We start from the raw sequence: 26,922 nt of genomic DNA, 5'->3' as shown, positions 1-26,922 counted from the left end.
TTCAAGCATACCAATCACGAGGAATACAGAAGAGAAGAATGCTGCTGGTTTCAGCATTTTCCATGCATGTATCATTAGCATCATCATTAGAGTATTTCCATTCTTTCATACAACACAAGCTGCCTGCTCTTGTATTGATTATGTATACAGACAATTGATTGGCAAGTTGAAATAACTGCAAGCTATAATCTATCTCATGTGAGAGAGTATGTAGTAACAAGTAGCTCCTTGAAAAAACTATGGAGGATTAAGTGGCTCCCTAGATATATGGTCATGTAAATAAATTATCATATGACCAATTAATGCAGCCAAGTATCACCATTTTCTCTTTCCCGAGAAATGTGCCTTTGGATTCTTTCAGATCTATTAACTGACATGCTTCCCTCCCCACTCCGATTTGATAATTCATCTTCTCTTTTTCTCTTGGACTTGCTCTTCTTCCATTGTTCCACCTTGTCATCAGCAAATGATAAGAATGTTTGAAGACGTTTGGAGCGAGAGTGGCTTTGGACAGAAGAATCGGATTCTTCAGGGAAGTGCCGGCTGAATTGGCGAAATGTGGTGCAAAAGTAGATCAAGAGAGCAAGCACACATGCAATCCCGCAAATGAGGAAAAGCCCCCAGAAGCTTTGTAGCTGTAGTTGATCTGCACTCGACCCAATGTCCCGGGAACTGCAGAGCTTTCTTTGCAACCACTTGTTATGGATCTTCTGAAGCTCGCCGTTCTCAGATAGTTGGAGAATGGCAGTAGACATATCAATGGCCAAGGGTGAATCTCTTGGAAATGCCTAAAAGAAACACAAAAAACATTAAGAAAGAAATGACCAGACCAAACAATTTCTTAAGAGGATTTTATACAATCATTTCTTTTCTACAGGCCTGGGCTGACACTATCTGAAGTTCCCTGATTTGTGTTTTTTCTTTTCTGTACAAATTTATGTAACACCTTACACACTCTGATCGTTATCCTATCAGACATTTGTTGCCTCTGGGGGGTGGAGGAGAGGGGTATGCCTACGAAATTCTACTCATTCAGGCCTCTGTTTTTTTCCCCTTGTGTTCTTCTCAAGCTACTTAATTCTGACAACTTCCGAGCTATTAGTTTCGATAAGAATAACTTAGGATCAAATCAACTTCATTTAGTAAATAAAGCAGAAAAAAGGAGTTGGATTAAGTATCTCCAAGTTAAGATACTCACAAATCCCCAACCACTTCTGGTGAACTCTTGACCTATTATTGAGAACTCACAGTGCTCTGAGAGGAAGAGGTCTACATAAGGTCGCTCATCAACCACGGCAGCAACAGTACCATTTTTAAGGGCATCCGCATATTCTTCTGGTGAACCAAGAGCAACAAGTCTAGTTTTAGCAATGCTGAGTTCTTCATTTAGATAATTTTCAGCAAAGGATCCTACTTGGAATCCAATTTGAACATTGCTAGTTATCAAGGAATCAATTCCTTTAATGGTGGAGGATAACTGTTGCACTGTGAGAATTGATGTCAGACTTGCAGTATAGCTTGAGTTGATTATCAAAACTACAAAAAGCCAGATTATCAGCACAAGGCGACCAAGTGTGCTCACAGTGTTTTCTCCTGAAAATTCAAGAAAATTTGGAATAGAATTATTGGCTAAGCTAGAAATAAAATTTTCAGGGCAAATAATCCAGCACATCCTTGTCTGAAGGGTAGGTTTCCAATATATATTTAAACGAGCTAATTTTATCCTTTCAAATTTATCATTTTATTAACCTTTTCTATTAAAATTAACATAATTAATAACATCTCAATACTAAACATGCATTTGATATTATATAAAAATAAGAAGAAGAATAGGGAGGAGAAAGAGGTTTCAAAGAGAGAGGTCCGTTCCTGTGTGAGTTATTTTTTTTTTAAAAAGTTCTCTTTGTCATGTGCTTTCGACATCACTAACCATGTCCATGGGATTCATGAACAATTTTCAGTATAATATTAAGCCACATACATAATTGATTCAGTTAATTTAGACAAGAAAAATCAACGCAAAAACTCATAATTGTTATATATATATTTGGATAAGGTGGATATAAGAAGATATTAAAAACTCGTATAAATACAAACAGATCGAGCCATTCCCCAAAATTATTGACATGAAGAGAGAAGAGAGAAGTTAATTGATGACAAGTAGGGAAATAGAAAATGAACTTACTGTGGGAGAAAAACAAAGTGGAGAAGCTAAACCTGCAAGTAAAAAAAAGGACACGGAATTACAAAAAGGGCAGAATGTACAAGTTTGGAAGAACGAAGTGCAAAACATTCTCCACATTAATCGAAATATGATGTGAACTATAAGTGCACAGCAATTAAGTATCCATCATTTAGCACGTGGCCTGTGGGCCATGAACAAAAATCTTCGAAAGATGTCCTGCATGTTCCCTGATCAGATAAGTTCATTGTAACCTGTGGAGTTCATCTACTTTCAGTTCTCAAATTAATCAAACATTAAAGAGAAAAAAGACCTTAATCCTCCATAGCCTCTATAACATGTTCTGCAACCCTGAGAATTGAACCTAGGATCTCTAACCTCCACAATCTGACGAAAGATATTACTTTGCCTGTCGGCCATCTGATTTAGACTATTTTCAAATAAAAACCGAACTTCCCTACTTGTCAATAGAGACAGTATACAAGTGTGAAACTGTGTGGTGTGTTGGCGAAAGGAAATGGGAGTTGACGGGGGCAAGGGATCAGTAACATCTGGTGAAAGTTAAAGGCTTCTGGCAGTCCTTAAAGCAGTAAAAAAAAGGAACTAATCCATGTCTAACATGGCATCTACTCACCAGAGAATTGTGACAAGCTGTTTCCTAGGTGGCCCTCGGAATTCATCATTAATTCTATGCTCAAGGATCCATACAACAGCTCCCACAATAAGGAAAAACATTGCCGTGACAGCCCACATCAATGGACTAAAAGGCCGCAAGAATGCCCAAGCATTTGAATTTCGCTTCTTGACCGGAGCCACCACAACTAGCCCTGACTCTATGTATGGCTGAGTGAAATCGACAATCTTTGTCCGGTTGGTGACAATAGCAACATCACCGACAACAGCATCGTAGACCTGTGACAAACATTTTCATAGGATCAGTATAAGCTACATCATCTGAATTTTTTTCTGAGGGGCTGTATATTTACTCACCCTGGTTGTGATCTTGTAAACAAGATCGTAGTATGTCGGATTCTTATGACCATCTCCAAATGGAATGAACTTGTGTGGAACAGCGTATGGAAGCAATTTAATGGCAGCAAGAAATACATCTATGCAATATCCTTGGACCACGTCGGTGCCATTCACTTTTGAGACAAAATCCCGATAACTAACTCGGTCTGGGATTCCAATTTGTAATTCCTTTCCATTGTTTGGAAACACCCAGCCCCGTGGCCTAGCTGTTGTCCCCCCAGGCCATACCACACTCTGTAAATGTTGGCTTGAACTAGAACGGTTAGCTGCCTTTCCATAAAGTGTCTCTGGGGGCACAACAGATAGCCCGGAATAGTTTGACCAGTATCCAACCTGCTGATACCCAGTTTCTAATACATTAATGATATCATAAGAGGGATGTAAAATGGACCTGTCTGGATTAAATCGAAAAGGTCCTGTCAGACCTGTCATACTTGTTTGCAATATATTTTTAAGCAATTGGCTTCCTCCATCAAATATGCTCAATGCACCAAGGTTCAAATATCCCCCTCCTATTCCACCTAATCTCGAATCATTGGTAAAAGAAATGGTGTTTCCCTGATCAAAAAACGATTTCAATGCGCGTGCAAGTAACCAAACAGTATCATAGGCATATAGACCATAAGGATTTAGCCCAATAGAGCCATTACTCAGCTTGTTCCACCGTGACATGAAATCCCCTTTTCTTTTTGAATCTGGTGTATGTGGACGGAGTGCTAAAACTCCCTGGATTGAGTTGGCAGTAGTAGGAAGAGGTGAAACTGAATCTATAACAGTAGACAGCCAACTGGTAACTATCCAAACAAACCCATTCTCCATCATCCCAAGTGCCTTTGCAACATCAAAAACTAAGAGACCTGTTTTGCTGAAGGTATTCAACACAATTACTCGAGATTCCATCCCCAGAATCTTAGCTAACTCTTCTTGAACATAGCTTCGGGTGGCTTTTGGTTCTGGAGGAAGTGCTGCTTTATAGGAAATTTTGCAACGCCTTTCCGCAAGTTTATCACCTAGTACAGTTATACCATTTCGGTTCTGATCATCATCATTGAAAACTGCAGTAACCTCAGACCAACCATAATAGCTAACCATGTCTGCAATGGCAGTCATTTGAAACAAATCGTTGGGAGCTGTTTGAATAAAGTATGGGAATTGGAGAGGTGAAAGAGTGGGATCTAGAGCTGTGAAAGACAAGAAAGGAACTTGGAGCTCATTAGCAAGATGTGAGAGTACATGAGCCATCACAGCAGTTTGTGGACCAATAACAGCTACAGTATCAGTCTCCAGGAATTGCAAAGCTGCGATGGATGAAGAAAAACAATTCCTAAGTACTCGTATTTCACAAAGAAAACTAAACTTGCTAGAATTAAGAGAGAATTAAAGTGACACACTCAGCACGAACTAAAGAAAAACAAAATTAAGAACACAGAAATGAAGAATACCTCCAATGATTCCCAGAAATCCACTGAAGTTGGAATCATGCATATTTATAGACAACTTCCTTCCTCCAAGAAGGCTTGGATCAGAATTGATATCATCCTCAGCTGCCTCCATGGCAACCTTTGCGACTCTTCCATTGATGGAGCCAAATGTAAAAATAGCTCCAACATTCACAGTACCACCAGGGCTTAAAGACCCTTGTGAAAAAGAACTGGTACAGAGAATCCAGAAGGACAAAAGCCAGGCCAGATTCATGGTGATGCTAAAAGATGAATCGAACCACCTAGCTTCCAAAACGTAACATAATGAATTGTACACACCAAATCAAATTTATCAGGAATTAGAATTGCAAGAAACTTAAATCTACAATTGTAGTATCTTCAGTGGGAAGACATAGGGAACCAAGATTGAGCATATCCAGCCAAAATTCTATTTTATCAACAACAGGGAATTATAAGATGAAGAGGAATAAGGTCCTTGTCCAAGCCAAGTGGTTTTACCCTGATAAAAAACAAAAAGAAAGTATTTTCTCAAAAGCAAAGGGACCCATAAGCATTTAAAAAAACACTTTCATGGTGTTGCTAAGTGCGAATCATGTATCCAAAAGCACAAGAAAAACAGCAACCCATTTGAGATCTCAAGAAGAGGAATCAAAGAGCAGTTAAACAACTTATAAAACCATGTAGTCCTTTTCCCCCTATAGGAAAACAAAATGTGTCCTGGTGCTGAAACAACAAACAGATACTTACTACAGTCACCCTAGCCTTCAACTGGCCTCCGTCCTTGCTTACCATGAGAAAGCCGGCATAAAGCAAAGAAATATGATTTCAGGCCCTATTGATCACCATGAACATATCACACCTCCAGCTCAAACCAAAACCAATTTTCACAAAACATCATCAGTAGCTAAAGATGAAGAATAAATTTACGGGAAAAAAAACCCCAATTTGGCAAAGAAGAAAGTCTCGTTAATACATCAAAGAACTAAACATGTACAAAAACTGGAAGAAAAAAGGTAAAATTATAAGGTGCTACAGTTGAGTAGAAGAGGCCTCACAGGTGAAAAGCAACGTGGGTCCGTCGAGAAAAAGGAGCCACTTGCTGACAATGGTGGGTACCGGTACTTACCTTTAAAATAAAAAAATTTAAAACAGGGGAATACTTGATGATGGAGAAAGGGAACAACGTGGTACGTTGGGATAGCACTGCACGGTGTGGGAGTGCAAGTTGAGAATATTTTTTCTTGAATTGTTTTTTTTTAATTAAAATAATATTTTTTTTTATAGTTTTGACATGAATTCCTTGGCCTTTTTCTTGGTGACAAGTGACAACCACTCTTTTACCATGGAGATAACGGAGGAGACTATCATCACCGAATCCAAGAAGAAGAAGACATTGTGGTCCTCAATGGGGGAAGCAATGACGGTGTTTTGCAACCATTGAAGTCGAATATTCTTCCACAATTCTGATTGGCTTTACCTCTACCTCTACCTGTGCGATGGCTGGTTGGATAGCCCCTCTTGTCGTTGCACGCTTGTAAATTCTTGGCTAGTGGGCTATTTTTGTGTTTAAAACTTATATGCCATATTTTTCACGAGGACCACATTACATTATTTCAGTGGTGGTGCACAAATTAACATTATAATAAAACGAATTGCTCTTTTACTATGATGTCATCTATGGATGTAAAGATATTGTAACAGTAAATTATGGCAGTGTGCTGCTAGTTTTGCCCTTGATAAATTCGATAGCTTGATGTTGTTGGGTAGGGATTGTCTAGGTTTTTCATTGCATTCTTTCTTGGAAGCATGGTTAGACGAGGAAGCATAGGCAAACAATCTTTCCTGCTGTGAATCAGGGCTTCCTGTGGGCATGCAAGGTTGGTATATATTCGAGCCTCTTCGTCTCCTCGGCTGTGAATGGCTTTGTTTTTGCTAGGGTGGGGTTTGTGTTTGTTGATCTTATCGGTTATGGATTGCTTTAATAGTTGGGTGGCTGAGAGAGCTGTACTATATAATAAAAGGCGTTGCTCTTCTACTATGCTGTCAACTATGGATGTAGAGACATTTTAACTGTGGGTTGTGGCAGTGTACAATCGGTTTTGTCCTTGATGAGTTCAATGGCTTGGTGTTGTTAGGCAGGGACTGTTTGAGTTTTTCGTTGCATTCTTTCTTAGAAGCATGGTTAGGCAGGGAAGCATGGGCAGACATTAATCTTTCCTACTGTGAATCAGGGCTTCTTGTGGGCTTGCACGGTTGGTAGAAGATGGCATGCAATCACGATTGCACATTGAATGCAAGGCGCAATTGTCTTCATCATTTGTCCTTTCACGACATGCATGATCCAGGGGACTGTTAATTGCTATGTTAGATTGGACATGGTTCTTCAACATCAGCAACTAGCTAAGCTGGTCACTCTTCCCTTTCTGGATGCTGTCAGTACATGCGCCACCCTCACATGTACTGACAACATATATTAAAATATAACGATTATATTTTAATATATTAAAATATTATTTTAATATATTTTTTTAAAAAAACAAAATATTTTAAAGAATAATCGTTATCGAAATACTAAAAAAAAAAAGCTTTAAATTACTAAGAACATTGATGGTCCTTCGTGGACCATGATCTCATCAACTTCATGCTTCCTAAGAATATCATCTTTCTTACAGGAATACGATGTTTCTTATCCATTTTCAATTACACGTGCAGTCTCTAGTCTAGTCGTTTTAAAAAAAACTAAACATGCTTAAAGCCTCCCTACGTGGAGCAAAACTCAATGCATTATAGATTTATTATCAGAAAATTGATAAATACAAACAAAAATATTAAGGAAATATTTTTGTCTGTAAATTTTTAAATGATTTTACGGACGAAAATGTCAAAAAATTAAAACAAAGCAAAAAAAATGATGACATGTTATTTTTACCAATAGAATAAAATCCGTCGGTAAATTCGTTGGTAAACTGTGAACATTGTTCATCATGTCAATTACAAAGAGAATTACCAACGAAAAATTCCGTCGGCATTTTCCAGAGAGCTCCAGAACTGTTCACTTTCCAATTGCACTGTTAATTGTTGTTCTTTACGGACAAAATCACCGACAGATTGAAAAGTCGTCAATGTTATTTGGCGATTTTATGAAAAAATTCAATTAATTTAAAATTTTTATTTAAATATTACAGACAGAATCACCGACGGATTAAAAAATTGTTGGTAATTATTGGCGGTTTCTAAAAAAATTTTACGAAATTAAAAATTTAAATTAAATATTACCAATGGAATTACCGATGGAATAATTAAAAAATATTAATATTCAATTATCCGTCAGTAAATCCGTCACTAACGCGCCCCAATAAAAAACCTGAATCCCCTTATTTCACAAAAGGCAGACTCATTTCTTATTATTATTATTCTTCTTCTACTTCTACTTCTACTTCTACTTCTACTTCTACTTCTACTTCTTCTTCTTCTTCATTATATGTAAAAAACATCAATATCTATTTCTTTCTCTTATTTTCTCTCATCATCTCCTTATCTTTTCCTTCATGCTCGTGTATGTCTTCTTCTTTTATCCTCTTAGTTTTTTTTAATTAATATGCTTTACAAAAAAAAAAATTCTCACCTTAGCTTCACTTGCAACTACATTAAGGTAAGATTTTTCTTTTTTCTTCTTTTTTCATGATTTTATTTTATTTTTAATTGTTTTTGTTCTTAATAATTGTATAAATGTTGTTGGGAGATTTTTTTTTCATATGAGATCAATTTTTAGTTGATTTGTTTTGATTTATTTTTAAATTTTTAGCAATTGCAACTTCATTTTTTTATATGAATTTATTTTTTCGTTTTATTTATTTGTTGCAAATTTGTTTGAGTTGATTTTCTTGTTCTTTTTTCCAAGCATTTTGAGTATATATTATAGAGTGTTGATTTATGTTAATTTAATTATTTTATAATTTTATAAAATTATTTTTTAAAAAATGTTTTTAAATAATTACCGACGGAAATTCTGTCGGTAAATCCGTTGATAATAAAAAAATATTATTACCGACGCGTCTGTTCCGTCAGTAAATCTATCGGTAATAATATTTTTTTATTACTAATGGATTTACCGACGGATAAAAAATTACCGATGAAAGATTCACCAACGGAGCATTTTCATCGGTGATTTCGTTGGTAAATTAATTACTGGCAGAATATGTGTCTTACGCTGACGGAAAAATTCTGTCGGTAAAACTGTTAAATCTTGTAGATTGTTATAGTACATTGAAGATTTTTCCCTTCATAATTATAAGGAAATGGTAGAGTTTTGGAGGGTAAAATGGTTTTTTTGCATGGTTCATTTGGCATTACCAATTTGTTTAGGGTAGATTAGTTAGAATTACTAATATATCTTTTTAAAACAAAAATTATAACCTAGGGTAAGGGGCTTTTTTGGTTTTTTATTTTTTAATATTGTAATTACTTAATTACCCTATCAATTTTATTTTCTCGAACTTGGATCCAAGGGTGTTTTTATCATTTCACTTTGTATTTTATGTAATTGTGAATTAGAGTTAGGCGCAATTGGGTCTTTTATATATATATATAGTTGTTGGCAAGTGTATCGCACGCACTAACGAGTGGGAGGAATTCACACCTTTTGTGAGGTGTAGGCAAGCTCCTCTGACCATCAAGTACTACCTTCCATGACAGCATTTAAAGCGGCGCACCAAGAGCTTTTCAATGGTGGTGCACATGACGATAAAGGACAGATGATATAGCTCTAATAGATTTTTTTCTCCTTTTTCTTTAGAAAAGTATAGAAGCTTCCTTTCATTTGTTTTTAATATATAATGTGATCCTCATTCTTTTAATTTCCATCTATTTTGTTTTTTATTTTGTTTTTTGTAAGTTTTTTTTTCAATTTCGTCCTTATCATTTGATTTCATTTAGTTTTTATTTCGGATTTAGTCACTATTCTTTTAATTTTTATCTTTAGTATGCTTTTTTTTTTCAATTTCATCTCTCGTCATTTTTATTTTATGTTTTTGAAATTTATTTTTTATTCTTTTAATTGTTATCTATTTCATTTTTATCCTTTTCTAATTCAATTTTGTTTTCAGTTTCATCCCTCAATATTAGAGATTGCAACTGAATCTAAACCCAATGGATATCGTGATATGAACCTTATGATCACGTAGTCACACAACCCATAACAAGATGATAAATTCCCCAAGTAAGTTGAATAATCATGTTTGGTTGAACGTTGACTCATAGTTAACATGCTAGTAAGAACCAGAGGTGTTGGATGATTGTGAATGACGCCACAAGGTCAGTTATACATCGATAAATCAAATTTTCTCTTTGTTCCAACAAAGAGTAATAAGTTTGCTCAAGAAAAACTGAATTTCTTTAATGTTTAAAGGCTCCCCAAAGTTGCAACAAAACAAATTACAATATAGTTCTAAGATAATAACCCTAATAGTCTCATATTGGGTTGCAAACTAATGAGCTTTAACTAAAACTCAACCAAGCACAAGTCTAATGTCAAGAACAAGCCTAAACATTGATTTTGTGTCAAAACAAAGCTCAAAAAAATAAAAGCTCAAAAACTGAAATATAATTATCCCATATATTAACTAAAATAATAAATAAACTTAAGAAATATTCAGATTAATACAAGTTATCAAAATAGCTCCAAAATCATATATCTTTACATTGGATCCTTAGTACCTGAATCTAAAACTTATAAATGAAAGTGTATCTCTTTTTGTCGTCAATTAATCATTTCTTCTTGCTTGAAATATATTGTTTTAAATGCTGAAGTTCATTCCCTTTTTTAGTTGAAAGTATGCCTTAAAAAATAGGAAAGAAAATGGCTAGAATATCTCTTTTAAATAGCCTAATATAATCTCCTTTTGGATTAAAAAAACCATGTAAAAAAAATTAACAACAAAACAATCTCAAAGCCTTCTTGCCATCACATGCATTCCATATATATATATATATATATATATATATATATATATATATATGTGTGTGTGTGTGTGTGTGTGTGCGCGTGTGTGTTTGCAAATTATAGATAATAGTTGCTTCCATAAATGTCTCCTTGTTTGACATAGAGTCCTTGTAGAATAAGTAAGTCAATAGCTGACATACATGCTTCTAAGAGCGTAAGAAACCTTTGTTCTGATTGGAATTCATGATACACAAGGAAACAATGTTTTTTCAATTTTTGTACATTCCTAGCATATTTTAGTGCTAATTTCAAACATGTCATTCTTTCTTGTTCAGATGAATTAATATGCCTACCATATATTACTGAAAAGGTATGAATATCGACTTTCCAACTTAATTAGAATCTTATCAAAATTCCTTCTATAGATCCAAATATATTCCAAGCAGTAGAATCTTATCAAAATTTCTTTTATTGTCTTTTTTGTTGTTTTGGTTCTTTTTTTATTGCCTTTTAAAAAAATTAATCTCTCAACTGTTTTGTGATTGAGATCTTTAATCTATAATAAGATTAGTCTTAAACTCGTGAATAGGGTCATGAGGTTCAAATATTAATATGAATTGTCCAAAATCTTTTTTATATGTTCTTAATTGATATATATTTTTTTTAATTTTATCATTTAAAATTTAATTTATTGAGAATTGATTTTTATCTTTTTCTTTTTTTTTCTTTTGACATTATTTATATATATTATCAAAATTACACGGGATTATTGACTCATGTCAGCAGTTTCGGTTTTTTTCTTTCCTTATTTGCTTCCTTTTTAAGAATAGAAAAAAAAAACTTAGATAGCGCCGGACACCCACTTAGGATCTTAGCACTAGAAAAGTATTAGAAGAAGCATGAATTAAAATGCATCACGCAATCTCTTTCAAACAAACAAGTCAAAAGCACGTGTACAGTTGTTGATCACGTTACTTCGAAGAACCAAATGATTCACGAATTGTTCATTGATATTTCAAGCAGCCATTCTATAAAAATCAGGGGAATCTCTCAATCTTCAAGGAGAACAAAAGGTCTTATTATAGCATCTAGGATACAACGTTCATTCATGCCTAGCAAGGTAATAAACATGTCTCTTCATTAAATTACACAGCTTCGCAACAGTACAGTACCATTTTTGACTTGCGAAGAGCAAATTATGTACCGCCTCTCAAAGGAAGTGACGAGACTTTCCAAAAAAAAATTAATACTGCTCTAGCATGGTGTTTTAGAAAAATGGGCATATAAGCCTCTAGCAATTCACTCTGACTAATAAAAAAAATGGATTCCTTGAAGCTGTCCACTCTATATCGACAACTCTAGATGTTCACTAATACACACCCTTCCAGAGAGGTGGTATGTTGGAACAGGAGGCAGAGGGCCTCAAGAAGAAATTTATATGTTCAGTTCTCTATTAGATGACCATATTCCAAGCAATGCGCGGCTTACCTCAGTCAAAAATCCTCTCTCCAGTTGAAAACAACAAAAACACGAAAGTACTAAAAATGCAGAGCAAACCAGGTATGACAAATACAGATCTCCAGCTTTCTGGACTAGAAAGATCTGAGTACGTGGTGGTAGCAGCTTCGAGAATTTTGCCAGTTAGATCAACCCCAATAATTCCAGCTAGAGTGCCAGCTGTGTTAGAAACCCCCATTACTATTCCTGCATATCTTGGAGCAATATCCATATGATTCACTGCAAACCCAGCTCTTCCCAGTGCCAAAAAGCCAAGCGCCACAGAAGAGCAGAAGACAGCCCCACTGGAAGTTCTAAAGATAGGAAGTGCTATCAAAGCAAGAGAAGCAACTAAAAATCCTACAGTGTTCAAGAGCTTCCGGGTTCTCGTCACAGATAAAATTCTCTTTGTGATCAAGTGGTCAGCCACCACTCCGCCTATATTTGAGAATATGAACATGTTGAAGTAAGGCATCATCTTTGAAGAACCCATTTCCTGAAGACTCAGCTGGAGGCCCTGCTCAAAGTATGTTGGCAGCCAGTTCATCAGCACATACAAAGCATAATGGAACGTAAAATTATTCACCACAATTGCCCAAATTGGTAAGCTGACAAAAATTCTCTTCCATGGAATTCTGGCTGTTCTAACAGCAGTTCCTCCATTCTCCATTTTTGCCTTTTGACTAGCTTTGAGTGGCAGTAAAGATTCCCCAAAACCAGCAGCAGTGGCCTTTGGATGCTCAGAACGAGGAGGGTCACTTGCAAATCGAAGCCAAAGCACAGACCATGAAAGGCCTAATATTGCTTCAGCGAGAAAAACAGATTGAGGGCCCTTGAATTTCACCAGACTCGGAAGCACGAGCATCCCCATAGCTGCACCTAGGTACATTCCAGAAGTTGTAAGCGACACGGATCTAGACCTTTCATGGGGAGGAACCCATTGTGCCAGGACAGTGTGGATGGAGGGAAAGATGAACCCTTGTGCAACACCAACAAGCAAGCGGGCCACCACCAAGAGGACAACCCGATTAGGATCGAGCGGTATCAAAAAACAAGTGGATGACCACAAAAGAAAAGAGAGAAGGAGAACCTTCCTTCCCCCAAATTTCTGAGCAGCCCAGCCTCCAGGGACCTGAGAACAAGCATAACCATAATAGAAAGTAGAAAGTATAGTGCCTTTACTGGATTGGTTCACTCCAGCTGCATCCGCTGCAATAGTATACGCAATGGAGAAACCCACTCGTTCTATATAACAAACACAAGTGCAAACGAAAGTCAAGATGACAATCCAATAACGTCTAGGGATGTTCCACCCCCTCATACTTCACCTTCACTCTCTACCCAGCACAACGCTATTTAAGAATCCTAGCGGCAAGAAACATGGACAAAGATTGGCCCCAGTTGCACAAGTCTCACAAACCTGGAGCAAAAACATTGGAAAATGTCAGGAAAAGAAACGCAAAGAAGAAGAAGAAGAAGAAGAAGACCAGATCAACTTGCAGAAGAGATTGTTAATGTCAAGAGGAAAGTGATTTGTAATAAGAATAATGGGAAATAATATAAAGAGAGGGGAGCATTATTCATTGTATGAAGAAATGAAGCAGATGGGAAGAGAGCATTAGGGGGGGGGGGGATCCACTATGATTCAAACACCCAAAATACAAATCTAATCAAAGCCCGGTTCATATCCAGAGAGCAATAAAGCAATTGCAAAAAAAAAAAAAAAAGGAAAGGAAAGGTAATATAATCCTTATTCACATCTAAGAAATTCAATGGCGAAGTAGTTAAGATTGGGAACCCAAAGGGGGAGGGAATGAAAGAGAAATGGATCTCTCAAAGAAAGAGATGGATAGGTTAAAATCATGGTCAAGAACCCTAAAAAAGAAAGGGGAATTAGATTTCTTACCTTGAGAGTAAGATTGGCAGCGAGCGGGGGGGAATGGTATGATATGACTGGAGCCAAAAACATCAAATGATGGGCGGGTGATGGGCAGCAAAAGCCAAACAACAATGGCAATTGATAAGAAAAAGGGGAGATGGAAATGTATGTATGTATGTATGTATGTATGAATGTAGAAGAAGCACCCAAGATTTTATTTATATTTGATTGATCTTTTCCCTAAACCCTGAATACAACCTGGCCAGCCCTGCCCTGCACTGCCCTCCGTCTTTTCTTTCCCTCGAGATTGATCATGAAACAAACACACAGTTTGACAGTCTGACTCTGGCTTTGTAATCTAAATCTGTTGCTTCCACCTTTTCTTTTTCCTTTTTAACTCCTCCCACCACCTACACGAACCCTCTCTTTCTCTCTGTTAGTTGACTTTTCTCTTCTAAGAAACCCACCGGTCCAGCACCCCCTGTCCAAAACCTGACTAGATTCCTTGGAATTATTGGTACCAAGGCCGAATAGCATCGACGGTTTTGATTAGACGAGCCTGTCTAGACTCTAGCCTTGCCTGCCGTCTATTTCCATTCTTTACCCACCCTTCCAAATATCACTACAACTACACTACCTTTTTTTTTCTTTTTATTATTATTATATAAAAAGAGGCTACCTCTCAGAAATGATCGTGAGGGTATCTTTGGCATATAGTTAATAAAAAAATACATACATTGTTAGTTAAAAAGTACATTCTACCATCATAAACAAAGTGACTATCTTTCTTCTTTCTTCAACAAAACCAGATACGCATCTTTTTCCTTTTTTAAAAAAAAAAAAAAACGGAAGAAATTCGCAAAAGCACATGGTGAGAAAAATACATTGACCCTCCAAGGATGCCAGCCATTCTTCTCCTCTACTTGTTGTCATTGCGCAATGTATGGCTAATGGCTACAGCCTCGGTACAATTATAGCTCGCACTACTTAAATAAACTCTTCTCATTTTAATATCTGAACAGATCCACCGCACTTGGTTTTCCACGCCCCCCTCATTCATGTCCCTACCATCTACTTAGCACTCTACCCGTTGTCGTTTTGTGCAACATCCATCCTCGTCTCCCGATGAGTTTAAGATACCGTTTCCAGATTTCTTTCCCTTGCTCTCCTCCTCCTCTTTAAAGCTCCATCCACTAAAATCAGTCTCCGAAAACAAAGAGGTTGGAATTGCTTTGTAGAACGCCACTGGCACCTGTTTCACCCTTCGTCTAATCTGCAATGTAGGTTCGCCAGGCCAGACACGAATATGAGCATCAATTATCAAATACAAAGGAGCAAGAGAAAGAGTCCTTCCTACACATCAAGTGACATGCATGGAGATCAATCAACCTATTACAAGGAACAAGAGATAAAAAGCCCATCCCAAATTCCCGATGACCGAATGGAGTCAATAAATCAGCAAACACTGTCCCAAGTTACAGAACAAGAAGAAACCACGGAACAAATTTGACAGCAATTAGAATTTGCTGCTTGCATTCAGGGATGAAATAGCTGTGTAAAACACATGATCCACTACCCCCTCGCCAACATGAGAAAAATTCCCGTTATTGTTGTTACTGTCCCAAGGAGATGCAATGAAGCGAGGTTAAGATGGTTACTCTTCCTCCATAACATAAAGATATCTAATCTAAAATACTTGGATGTTAAGAACATTCACCACAACATATTTCTAATAATAAACTGAGCCAAATGAGTCAAAATTGATCCCATTATTTGTTTGGAACTAAAATGACACAACACTGGTTATTTCATTTGCAGTCAAATCATACATCAATCGTAATAAATTTATGCTAATTAGAGGATAACTCAAAACATTACCTCCTCTCCAAATATGGTCGCATATGAGCCAGAACTAAAATCCTCAACATTAACTTCAGTGGTTTTGGCTCTGACTGTCAAGTCATTCTCAAGTGACTGGACAAACCTAATCATGCAACAAATCAGACATCAGGAGGCATAAAAGTACAGCACACTTGATGAACAAGCATCCAAGATGTATGCACACCTTGAAACAGGAGGGCAGTAGTGGTGACGAAGGCTATCAATTTCCCATAGAGAGCTTCCTGTTTGAAAATTATTATTGTCAATGCAAGGACAAAGTTATGTCCAACTTCAAAAACATACATGTGCAACACTTACCCAAGGCATGGGACTTTAAGGGGTTGCTTTCCTCATTGTCAAAATGATCGATGCCAGCTTTTCTGGCTGCAATATTTGTGCTAGCCCCAAATTCATTTTCATTATCTACCCCTTCTCCTTCGGAATTGTTGTCTGTAGTATCATTACTGTCTTCCTGAAAAAAATACCATAAATACACATGACATGCTTGACAATTCTTCTCCAATAAAACCATACAGAGACATCATCTCTTACAGTAAATGAAGAAAAGGTAGAGACATCTTTCTATGCTCTCCACAATCACTCTGATAAAGTGATGATGAAGGTAGATTCCAGACAATTTCTAATAAAAAAATTATAAGGTGCATACAACTGTTAATCAAATGCAGAATACATGCCATCCCGCTCAAACAAATAACTGATAAATCAGCAAAGACAGTCTTCATGAAAATATTAGAATGTATGGATACCTGGTGCACCAAACAGTTGATTGAAGGATGTCTCCTGAGGAGGTTGTGAATCAATGCAATAATAACCAATGCTCCAGAAGGAGGGACTACAAGTGCCAGTCTACTCAATTTCTTAGCAAAAGCAGCAGCCAGATATGCTGGGAGAAGTGGTGACTTTAGACAAGAATCAAGAAGCTACAGCAAGATAAATGCACATCATCAGATTGTATTAAAAAAGATCGAAATTTATCAGCATATTCCAGTATTATTTTGTGACATCTTGGGCTGATTTCATAAATATTGTTTATAGGGGATGGGGTGTTTATCAAATTCAAGGCCATTGAGCGTAACATATACTTAATGTTTTCATTTGAACTTTCAAAAATTATATGATTATCAAATCACCTTAAATAAACCCAAACATAAAGCATGATATTACCAATCAGCATATGTAAAGATGAATAAAAGCTGTCATCAATCCATAGCATGTAGGTATCACATGCAACTATCTTAACAGCTAGTTTTGATTTCACTTAATATGCTGTCAATTGAAATAATTCCACAGATCACATTGATTTATGTTCGTATGGACATTACCTGAAAGAATTTTGCCCTGTGTTTCGCCATAAAGATGGAAGGTAAGAGGAGCACATACAGTTTTTCGTAGAAGTTGGGATATTCTAAACCATGCTTAGTCATGAGGATGAAGAGACTGCTAAGGGCCATGACACTGACAACACCTCCAATATCATATGATCTTGTCAAAAAGTCACTGCGCAATTAAGTGCAAATCAGCAATTCAGTTACAAGTAGGACGAGGTATTCATATCCATGAGGTAAAAAATATCCACTGTAATGCTATACCATAACATTATTGGATTAGACAGGTGAGGGATGACTGCTTGATGGAGATTGGAGAGAACCTGTGCATCAAAGACAAGCATATCAAAACAGAATAATGCACTACAATAACAGATGGTCATGGGGGGGGGGGGGGGGGGGGGCAAGAGTACGCAAAGGCCAGTGTTCAAATAAACCACTGCCACATCAAAAAAAGGAAATCCAAACTCAATATCAGCCTTAAAACTAAACATAAGTGCACCAATACAAGTGTGGGGCCAAGAGCCTTACCTCCTTGTACACATCAATTGAAAGTGGTAGCCTAAGAAATGAAATCCAAGCCTTGGTAAACTTTAATTTCATCTTTTTGGCATAATTACCAGCAGATAAAACCTGAATGGACCACAAAACATAAAGCTCTATACAGAGTATAATGGAGTATTATACAAGATCAGAGACTACCTAGGATAAGATATGAAAAAACAATTGCATGAAAAACTCAGCAACAACATATCATTGATGACTCACGTCATTATCATGCTTCTCAGATTTAAGGTCTTTGTCTTCTGTTTTCAGGTGTTGAGAAGGCCCTTTCGATTCACCTTTTTTAACAGAGAATCCTGATTTGTATAGAAATGATTAAACTCAAAATTCAGCAACCCACCAAAGTAGCGAGCTTGTAAAATAAAAATACTAAGGGCAGAAAAGTAGCTAAATTTTTAAAATTATCTGCCACTTTTGATGCCTTGCATTGAATTGTCTGAAATAGTGTGTGCCCATGTGTGTTTGTTAGGAAGGAGCTGTATACATGCATAAAGCAGCTCTCAAGTGATCATACACTGATATTTGTACTAGCAAACAATTACCTGAACCACCCCACAGCTCATAATCAGAATTCTGTTTTGGGTCTTCTAGAGGAGGGATATTTGATATTATATAATGAATCTTGTAAATAGAAAGCTCCAGGCTGAAATAATAGAGGAATAAATAAATTTCCACATCTCTATAACACCAACAGAACAGAACATTTTCTTTCAAAAACCAAATTACCAGATGTGACAATCATAAACAATACTAACCTTTCCCTTGAATCACTCTCACCAACTTTGTCACCACTCTCAGTTTTTCCATCTAGTAGAAAGAAACAAATCAAATAAACAAACATCTGGCAAAAAAAACACAAATTTTCGAAATGACTAATCTATACCATTACCAGAAATATCTTTCACCTCCAAATTCTTAGCAAATTTTTCAATGTTGATGTAAGTAAAATAACTGTACCGCAAACCCAAAAAAGAAAAAAAAACAAAAATCAAACTATTATTCATAAACCAGCAAAATCATAAAATTAATAATCAGCACTTCCACATTCTAAAAAGATAAAGCGAAAGAAAGACTTACCGGATATCAATGTACTTGAAATACTTTGATGCCAGCAACTCTAACACAAAATCCAAAGATTCTGTAGATTGCACCTGCAAGTAAAAATGAATACAGGCAGCAGTTCAACATTACAATTAACACTAATTTGACATGCATAGATGAAACATAAGTAATTAACACAGATATTTAACAGCATATTTACACTAATTTATCATGATTAGCAGTAACAGAATAATTACACAAATTTCACATAATTATATGAACAAAAATATTAACAGCCAATCTGCGCTACAAAATCCGAAAGCAAATAGTTTTCACCATAATTAGACGAAATTGAAGTAATGAACAGCATAGATACGCTAATCTCACAAAATTAACAGAACAAAACTTACAATATTAACAAGAAATCTGTGATAAATTGCCGAATTGAACCTCCCTCCATTTCCAGTCTTGACGAATTCCATTAGTGTATCCAACACAACTTCCTACAAAAATCAAACACGCAGAAATCATTAAAAAAATACGGATTTTACATACGTTAAAATAAATAATTGAAAGTACTGACCTTTAAAGCATCTTCAGCTTTCGGCGATACAGCAACATCAACGAGAGATTTAACAAACTCATCGAACTTAGAGCGAAGCCAGGTTTTATAGATAACGTCAGCGTCCGGCTCGTCGTTGTCTTTGTTGTGGGTGGGGCTTCGGGAGGAGGAAGGGAGGTCGGTGAGGATAGGAGAGAAGAAGGACTGGAGAGAGAGGAGAGATTCGAGGACATGTTGAGGAGGAAAGTTAGGGGATATGTAAGTGAGAAGGAGAGGGAGGTTGTTTATGTGTGTTCTTGAAGAGAGAAGTTGGTGACCTAGGGTTTTGAGGTCTTTTAGACTGTGTTTTTTAGGGTTTCTTGGCTTGTTGATTGGATTTGGAGGAGGAGCAGCCATGGTTACTTCTTTGCTTCGCTTCGCTTCGCTATTGGAGGGAAAGCAGAGAGGGGATGGAAACAGAAAGCAGTTTTTAGGTTTTTTAGGGGTTGGGTTGGGTGGGTGGAGGGTCGTTTAGAGATGTTAATATGCAAAATGCCAGCATTCCTTGGCCCAGAAGAGAGGCCCATGGATCCATCCAAAAATTGAATCTCTTTTTCTTTTTCTTTTTCTTTTTCTTTTTCTATTAATTCTATTTTTTTAGGGAAAAAACAAAAGAAAAATAGCTACATTAAGTGCTAATTATCTTATAATGTGAAAATTGGAACGCAAAATAAATTATTATTAGTTTTAAAAGGCCTTAATTTTTAATACAACTCTTAAAGATTTCTATAATTGTCTTTTCTACGAACACAGTAACAAATGTATGACATATCCTTAATAAATGTTTATTTCATTTTTTTTTATTTCATGCATCATTACTTAAATTATCTTGTCCACTATCACATTATATTATATTTTAAAAAATGTGGAAAAAATATTATAAAGGTATTACGAACTGTGAACTACACCATTAACATAAAATATTTACACTATAAACAATGTTGTAATATCTAAAAAGCATTATTTTGTCTGTTTAGTAGTAAAAAAAATATTGTCAGAATATATAATTCTGTAGCCTAATTCAAGGCACTTAAAATCACGTTTCAATTTTTTTTTTACAAGTGTACCTACAAGCAAGTAACATAACATAACACACACACACACACACACACACACACACATATATATATATATATATATATATATATATATATATATATATATATATATATATTAGTTTATTATCTCAAATAGAAAAAGAAATGACATATCTTCTTATATTTTATGATTTAAAAACAAAAAGATCAGATTAAAAAAACTCTCAAAACATTTAATTTATGTCTTCATTTTGTTTTCTACAACAAAAAAACGTTTTTATTCTCTTTTATCCCAAAAAAATACGTTGCCTTATATTTCCAACTCTGTTATACTTGTTGTATCTGAAGCTCGGTTTTTTATACAAATAAAAAAATATATTACCATGCATCAAGAAACAGTCACAAGTCGATGATCACTTGGCATGTAATGGTTAAGAAAAACATTAGTAAGAACAACGTCGTCGATGAATACTACAAAATTCATGGGCACTTCTGAACTATATCCAATAACAAGACACACATGCTAACTCCACCCGAGGAGCATAAGAATCAGGCATCTCATACAGTGATCAGATGTAAATATGACCCCAAAAAGGGTCAAGAAAAGCCCTATCTGAAATAGAAGCTGATTCCACTATGTCGTTCAGGATCAACTATGCTTGTGTCTGGCTGTGTGTAGCCATATCTCTTCGCCTGACTGCCTCTCTAACGACTCAAATATACACGCATTTCCTTCTTTGAGTTCTGTTAATTTAAAGATAGACAAGAACTTACTCTACTTCGGTATCTGATGGTGTCCTCCTTCCTCATGCTCCCCAGCAATGCTACAATATAAAAACCAAACTCTATGGAACTAACAGCGCATGATCTCTCATTTCATATGTTTCGAGCATCCTTGATCCCAAGTTGCCTAAGAGAATCTGGGCCGACAAGGAATACACGTCTTGTTGTTTGGTATCTGAAAACAACTACTCCTTTAAATGATGTCCTTGGTATTCCATCCTAGAAATGAAAAGGGAAAAAATCAAGTGGAGACACAATTGTTTTCAAAATGATGAAAAAAATTCAGATTCTGAATAAAGAAAATTAGATCGAATAAGAGTGGACATGCATAACCATGACACAGTGCCCCTCAGAGAAGGGATTTTTAACTGTAACATTGAACATTTGGATAGTGAAATGTCCCGGGAAATCTGAAGTGACATGACAGGAACTACTCAATCCAAATTATATACCCAAGAGCATATGATAAAGTCAATAATTCTCTCAGCTCATTCCATATTGCACAACTTTATACAAGTTAGAGCAGAGATACCTTCCACTCTTGGAAAATACCAAGCTGGCGTGCAATCCTTTCAAAGTCTGGTTGGTCCTTGTACTGGATACGTACATCACCCTCTATATTAGAGGCCTTAAGAACAGCATCAGTTCCTTGGATAGGTTTAGCTTTTCTCACAATGCCGGCAAAGTGCTTTGTATACTTGTCCTGAGAAGAGCAGCATTACATAATTTATTGTCTGGAATTAGATTTTAGGTCTCCTTCACTTTACATGAATTAAAAGAGTCCGTTACCTTCATCAGGTAGCTTAAATCCCTCGACTTCCAATCAACCTTTTGAAGAAGAGGCAAAAGTGAAATTCATTATTATAATTTAACGATATGCATTATCCATGCAGAAACTTCAACTAGGGGAAAGATGTGGAATACGTAATACCTTTACATCGTTCAGCTTAATAGGCTGGAGATATTGTTGGAAAAACTGCCCCATACTAGAGCCCTGTGATCATACATCCACAGTCAATTAGTGGGTATAGACAACTGGCCTGTGATATTTGGTGCCATTGCATTTCATCAACCTTGTGATTTTTGATATTATGAAAATAAACTTTCTTTCACTTAATCCCCTACTTGTTTTCCAATGAATGATTAACTGATTTGTAAGCTTCTGCCTTAGCAGTCCTTGATGCATTTATATTAATCAACACTTGCTTAATATGTATGCCTGACGCGGAGATGCATCCAAACAACTAAAAAGAAACCAACAAGTGCAGTAGCATATAGATAGTCATGCATACATGTTCGCCAAAGTTATATGTTCTGCACACTTCTGGACGTATGAACTGTCGACCTTTATGATTCTCCTTCAATCGCAACCAATCATCCCAGTAAGTGGGTTTTTGTCAAGGAAATGTTAGTAAAATGCCTCGGCTCACACTATAAAAGCCTGACTTCAAAACAATATATACAATTGAAAAAGGATATGCTTTTGGCCATTTAGGGGATAGTTCGTCCCAAATTGATTTAGTCAGCATCCACCCAAGTCCAGGAAAGAAATCTGACCGATAAAGTTCGTCTGCAGAATACATTAAATAGCAGATCAGAAAAAACTAGGTAGTTCACAAGGTTCTTGCTTTAGCTCATTGAAAGTTAAATTTGTCATCACATGGATACATTTTAGAGTGAGAGGCGGTAGTATACGGGAAGTAAATAAGAAATGAACTTACAAGGATCATGCACAAACTGCTTTTGTCCATTGTCATTCCATGAGGAAATGGCCATAATGGACCTAACATGTTGGAAACCAAATGAGAATGAAACTAGCTTTGCCAAAAGCCTAAGATCCCCTGCTTTTTTATATTAAAATTTAATGTGCAGGAACTAGAAAGGAAAAAAAAAAAAGCATACTTATCCTTGTCAAGAAGAGCTGCTGCAGCCTCAAAGTAATCAAAAAAATCAGGAGCGATTTCCATATCATCTGTTTGAGAAGCAGTACTTTAGCATTTTATTTCTCACACACACCCAAGTGAACATGGAGGGGAGAAAAGAAGTCCACCTTCAAGTATAATTACTCGGCTGAAATTATGCTTGTAAAATAATTGATCCATTGCCCATTTGTAATGCCCTATGGAAGAGATATCTATAGGTTAGTATCTTTCAGAAGAAAGCTATTACACAAGTAATCATTACTTGCAATCTTGTAATATGCAATCAATTCCCCAGGCCTTTCTGTATGTACTGGTTCGGAATCCAAGTGCTGCAAATGAACAAAAAAGAAGCCAATGAAATCAAGCATTACAAGTGGACTGTGAAAAGTCCTCAAAGCATGGCTTGACATACCACAAATTTACAAACATTATACATGCACCAAGGTTATCATAGCAGATGATAACCTTACATGCATACACAAAAATACATAGATTACAGTTTACCTGAATGTACATTAGCTGATCATAACTCATAGCCTTGCTTCTAACATTTGGGTCTGTTCCATCCTGAAAATTTGGAGAGAAAAATTATTACTAAAAGAAAATCGGAATAGCTATATGGTTTCTTATGCAACATATCTATTGGACAATAGGTGCGCAAGCCATGCTCACAGCCAAACCTAATTTGCATTTCAACAAAGGAGGGAGGAAAAAAAGCTAATGCCAGTACCTGAGATACAAAAAGTGGATACTTTGAAGCAACGGAGCTTTGATACCTGTAAACTTAGAAAACCAGTCAGCTAGCGTGTAGGATTGAGTTCAATGCAGTAGAAAACAAACTACATGAACATAAAACATACTTCAAAACAGACTCAATTGTCCGTTCTAGATAATCAGCACGATTGCATGCCATGATCACAACTGCTGCCACTGGTACCTGCAAGAAGAGGTGGAAATAGCTTCTATAATTTGAAGCAATGACTTTGGGGGTGTTTAGGATTGTGGTATCGGTTGTTTTTCAAAGTATCTTTTTTTACACGAAAATACATCAAAATAATATTTTTTTATTTTTTAAAAATTATTTTTTACATTAGCACATCAAAATGATGTAAAAATACCAAAAAAAATATTAATTTGAAATAAATAAATAAATAATTCAATTTTTTCCTAAAAATATTTTTGAAACGCAAAAACAAACAGTCCAGCAAAACAGGTGCAAGAAGAAAAAATAAAAACAAAGAAGAGAGGAAAACTCAGAAATTATCCACGGTTCAAGAACTGTACCTTATCAACCAGTTTTTTAAGGCCTTTTCCTGCAACATTAGCATAAAGAACATTCTAAGTTTCTGATAATGTTTCCGTTAATACTGAAAAAAATTAACCGTTAACAGCAGATGTAAACTGCCCGAAAGAAAACCTAGATAGACAGTAACTGACAGAAATCAATGCTGATACCAAGGAAAGGAGAACAGAAGGTAAAACATCATCAAAATTAACCTTCAACTCGGCAAAACAATTTGGTTCTTTAATACCCACAAACAACAAAGAACTTGCACATATTTCAAATTTCTCGCTTCCCCTTTTCCACAGGAACAAAATTCTTAAGGTGGTCTGGGTTCGCGTTTTGCAACCTAAGACCAAATTTCTATGTACTAAAATAAAATAAAAGTTGGCAGGCACCATTAGTAGCAAACTGAAGAGCGAAACCGAAAGAGTGAATGAAGAGAGCTTGCGTAGAAGTTCCAGTAAGTAATAAAAAACATACTTTCAAGATCTTCAAGAAGCGCCTTGAGCTGCCTACACTCTTCGCTTTGTCGTTTATTTTGTTCTGAAATTATTTCCATAAAATAAATAAATAATAAATAGCTCCAATCCAATTCAATAATTGTCGAGAGAGAGAGAGATGAGCAGCAGCACCTTGAAGAGAAACGATAGTGCCTTGCTGGATACTAATCTGATCAATAAGCAAACGTGATTGACTTGTACAATGATTCTCTGATTCAATGGCAGCAGCAAGCCGATCCTCGTACTCTGATTGCGTAACAAATAACCGCATCTGAAAATTACACAAAAGTTCCGATTGTTTTCATTGGATCTGCGAGAGAGGATTAGAAGACTGCCAGTGAGTGGCCTACCTGGATATAGAAGAATGCGAGTGCGGCTGGTATCAGAAGGCATCGATAATCGCATCCCACTCTCCTCATTTCAACCCTTTTCTTCTTCTTTTTTTATCAATTAATTCTTCACCATTCTCTGTGCTCTCTGTTGCTCAATAAGAGGGTTTGATTTTCTTTTAACTCGCAATAGTCTCCTAGCAATTTCCGTTTTCGAATATTCCGGTGGACCCAAATCACCCACCCAATAAGTCAGTGCCACGTTTTCCAACGTTGATTAAAACGCCAACGTCTGTTTCGACTTGTAAACAAATATAAGATTATAAGTCAATCACGAAGACTAAACTGAGCTTCTTTTTTTTTTTAAGAAAAAAAAGGGCTTTCGAGATGGCATTATCATAGCCAAGTCCGGGCCTTTATCCTCTCAATCCAACCCTTTTGCAAATGCCTTCATTGCTATTATCGGTGCAGGGGTGTTCTTGGTCTACCTTATTCTTTTAAACGCACTGGATGGCTTATCGGCTGTTACTGGTTTAACTAATTATAGTATGATGTTGTTAGTTCACACTCGTAGAAAGCTTCCGTCTTTCTTTCTCTGGTAAATTCTCAAGGATCAACACTCCCATGGCAGCAACACCGACGACATCAGCTAAAACACTCAAAGGAGCCAGACGGGTCAGGGTTGCAATGGAATCTAGCGCCGTTTATTTGCCGAAAATTATCTTTTTTTAAAGAGTGAATTTAAAATTGAATTATTTTTTTTTATGGTTGGGAGGTTAATATTTTATTTTTTTTAAGTTTATTAAAATAATAAGAAATAAATTTTATAAATTAAAAAGTTAAATGAGAATGAAATTGAAAAAATATATAATTTTATAAATAATTTAAAATAAAACAAATAATAATCTAGAGATGAAATCTAATAAATAAAAAAAATTAAAAGATGAAAAAATTAAATTAATAATAATTATCATTTCATAAATTATTTCAAAATAAAATAAGTAACAATAAAAAAATAGGATCAAATTTGATAGATAAAAAAATTCAATTAAAAAATAATAATTATAAAAATGAGAACCAAAGTTAATATACAAATCAAATTTTAAAGGATGAAATTAAAAAAAAATCAAAACAAAATATATATAGCAATCAAAAATTTAAAAATTAAATTTAACATAACCAACAAATAATGTGATATTTTTAAATTTTTCACAGCTTTTAGAAAATATTTTTCTTCCAGAATAAAAAGAAGATATTTTTTTGAAAACTAAATTAATTTTTTTTTTTAATTAAAAAATATTTTTCATTAGTTTTAAAAAATGATTTTTCATCAAAGAAACCACGCCTTAACTGTGTTGAAAAGGAAAACAAGTGACAACCCCACATGCACCAGCCCTTAGCTGACATTGAAAAGGCAGTAACTCGAGAAGTCAAGCTGATGGGGTAGATTGATGTTCGTTTCTCTAATGTGTGGAATTGAGACAAGCCACGAAGGGCATGTCTTCGTGGACTCGGTTGAATGGGCTGGGTTCAGAGCTTTTGAAGTTTTCCGTCCTGCTTCCCCCTGGTCCTTCTTAAGGTCAAGATTCTGCCCTCCTTCGGCTTGCTAACTTACATTACATACCTCAATTAATTAATTTCTTTTAAAAACAAATATCAG

At 35.8% G+C, this 26,922-nt stretch overlaps 4 protein-coding genes across 7 annotated transcripts; all 4 read right to left on the bottom strand.

Moving 5' to 3' along the window:
- Positions 1 to 24: 24 nt before the first annotated feature.
- On the bottom strand, positions 25 to 5,772 carry LOC133680278 (glutamate receptor 3.2). 3 transcript variants are annotated; one of them, XM_062103120.1, is made up of 7 exons: positions 5,404 to 5,772; positions 4,657 to 4,941; positions 3,173 to 4,512; positions 2,817 to 3,094; positions 2,186 to 2,217; positions 1,199 to 1,593; positions 25 to 788 (listed from the first exon to the last, which is right to left on the bottom strand). In XM_062103120.1, the coding sequence occupies exons 2-7, from the start codon at positions 4,907 to 4,909 to the stop codon at positions 300 to 302; spliced, it is 2,787 nt and encodes a 928-aa protein (XP_061959104.1). In that variant the 5' UTR covers positions 4,910 to 4,941; positions 5,404 to 5,772; the 3' UTR covers positions 25 to 299. The 3 variants fall into 3 exon arrangements, with proteins under 3 accessions (XP_061959104.1, XP_061959103.1, XP_061959102.1); XM_062103119.1 differs by having other exon boundaries at positions 4,657 to 4,937; XM_062103118.1 differs by having other exon boundaries at positions 4,657 to 5,772.
- A 5,881-nt stretch (positions 5,773 to 11,653) lies between these two features.
- On the bottom strand, positions 11,654 to 14,504 carry LOC133679428 (probable anion transporter 5). 2 transcript variants are annotated; one of them, XM_062102028.1, is made up of 2 exons: positions 14,001 to 14,504; positions 11,654 to 13,514 (listed from the first exon to the last, which is right to left on the bottom strand). In XM_062102028.1, exon 2 carries the CDS (start codon positions 13,413 to 13,415, stop codon positions 12,087 to 12,089), a length of 1,329 nt encoding a protein of 442 aa, XP_061958012.1. In that variant the 5' UTR covers positions 13,416 to 13,514; positions 14,001 to 14,504; the 3' UTR covers positions 11,654 to 12,086. The 2 variants fall into 2 exon arrangements, with proteins under 2 accessions (XP_061958012.1, XP_061958013.1); XM_062102029.1 differs by having other exon boundaries at positions 14,232 to 14,504.
- Positions 14,505 to 14,817: 313 nt separating this feature from the next.
- Positions 14,818 to 19,856, bottom strand: LOC133679427 (protein NUCLEOLAR COMPLEX ASSOCIATED 4). Its single transcript, XM_062102027.1, has 15 exons — positions 19,389 to 19,856; positions 19,216 to 19,308; positions 18,842 to 18,915; positions 18,654 to 18,715; positions 18,520 to 18,571; positions 18,307 to 18,407; positions 17,969 to 18,060; positions 17,732 to 17,833; positions 17,465 to 17,523; positions 17,198 to 17,372; positions 16,622 to 16,795; positions 16,173 to 16,326; positions 16,039 to 16,096; positions 15,852 to 15,957; positions 14,818 to 15,246 (listed from the first exon to the last, which is right to left on the bottom strand). Exons 1-15 carry the CDS (start codon positions 19,761 to 19,763, stop codon positions 15,049 to 15,051), a joined length of 1,875 nt encoding a protein of 624 aa, XP_061958011.1. The 5' UTR covers positions 19,764 to 19,856; the 3' UTR covers positions 14,818 to 15,048.
- A 981-nt stretch (positions 19,857 to 20,837) lies between these two features.
- On the bottom strand, positions 20,838 to 25,928 carry LOC133680497 (alpha-1,3-mannosyl-glycoprotein 2-beta-N-acetylglucosaminyltransferase-like). Its single transcript, XM_062103486.1, has 17 exons — positions 25,284 to 25,928; positions 25,066 to 25,204; positions 24,914 to 24,976; positions 24,433 to 24,461; positions 24,009 to 24,085; positions 23,879 to 23,924; positions 23,653 to 23,715; positions 23,411 to 23,477; positions 23,277 to 23,345; positions 23,129 to 23,198; positions 22,948 to 23,009; positions 22,707 to 22,796; positions 22,519 to 22,613; positions 22,158 to 22,220; positions 22,016 to 22,054; positions 21,759 to 21,929; positions 20,838 to 21,445 (listed from the first exon to the last, which is right to left on the bottom strand). The coding sequence occupies exons 1-17, from the start codon at positions 25,350 to 25,352 to the stop codon at positions 21,320 to 21,322; spliced, it is 1,338 nt and encodes a 445-aa protein (XP_061959470.1). The 5' UTR covers positions 25,353 to 25,928; the 3' UTR covers positions 20,838 to 21,319.
- Positions 25,929 to 26,922: the final 994 nt, after the last annotated feature.

The sequence above is a fragment of the Populus nigra genome, chromosome 19 (assembly GCF_951802175.1).
Source record: "Populus nigra chromosome 19, ddPopNigr1.1, whole genome shotgun sequence".
In the NCBI taxonomy this organism is placed as follows: domain Eukaryota; kingdom Viridiplantae; phylum Streptophyta; class Magnoliopsida; order Malpighiales; family Salicaceae; genus Populus; species Populus nigra.
This window is presented reverse-complemented; position numbering and strand designations above follow the sequence as displayed.

Bases quoted from the DNA above. Each gene is read 5' to 3' on its own strand.
- LOC133680497 (XM_062103486.1), bottom strand. From the start codon at position 25,352: ATGAGGAGAGTGGGATGCGATTATCGATGCCTTCTGATACCAGCCGCA. The intron at 24,086-24,432 runs GTACAGTTCTTG...CTCTTCTTGCAG, and splicing joins TTAAAAAACTGGTTGATAAG to GTACCAGTGGCAGCAGTTGT. The intron at 23,925-24,008 runs GTATGTTTTATG...CTAAGTTTACAG, and splicing joins ACAATTGAGTCTGTTTTGAA to GTATCAAAGCTCCGTTGCTT.
- LOC133680278 (XM_062103118.1), bottom strand. From the start codon at position 4,909: ATGAATCTGGCCTGGCTTTTGTCCTTCTGGATTCTCTGTACCAGTTCT. The intron at 4,513-4,656 runs GTATTCTTCATT...CATCCATCGCAG, and splicing joins ATTTCTGGGAATCATTGGAG to CTTTGCAATTCCTGGAGACT. The intron at 789-1,198 runs GTGAGTATCTTA...TGTTTCTTTTAG, and splicing joins CCAGAAGTGGTTGGGGATTT to GCATTTCCAAGAGATTCACC.
- LOC133679427 (XM_062102027.1), bottom strand. From the start codon at position 19,763: ATGGCTGCTCCTCCTCCAAATCCAATCAACAAGCCAAGAAACCCTAAA. The intron at 17,373-17,464 runs GTATAGCATTAC...TTAATTGCGCAG, and splicing joins TCTAATCCAATAATGTTATG to TGACTTTTTGACAAGATCAT. The intron at 16,327-16,621 runs GTATCCATACAT...TATTTTTTTCAG, and splicing joins TCAACTGTTTGGTGCACCAG to GAAGACAGTAATGATACTAC.
- LOC133679428 (XM_062102028.1), bottom strand. From the start codon at position 13,415: ATGAGGGGGTGGAACATCCCTAGACGTTATTGGATTGTCATCTTGACT.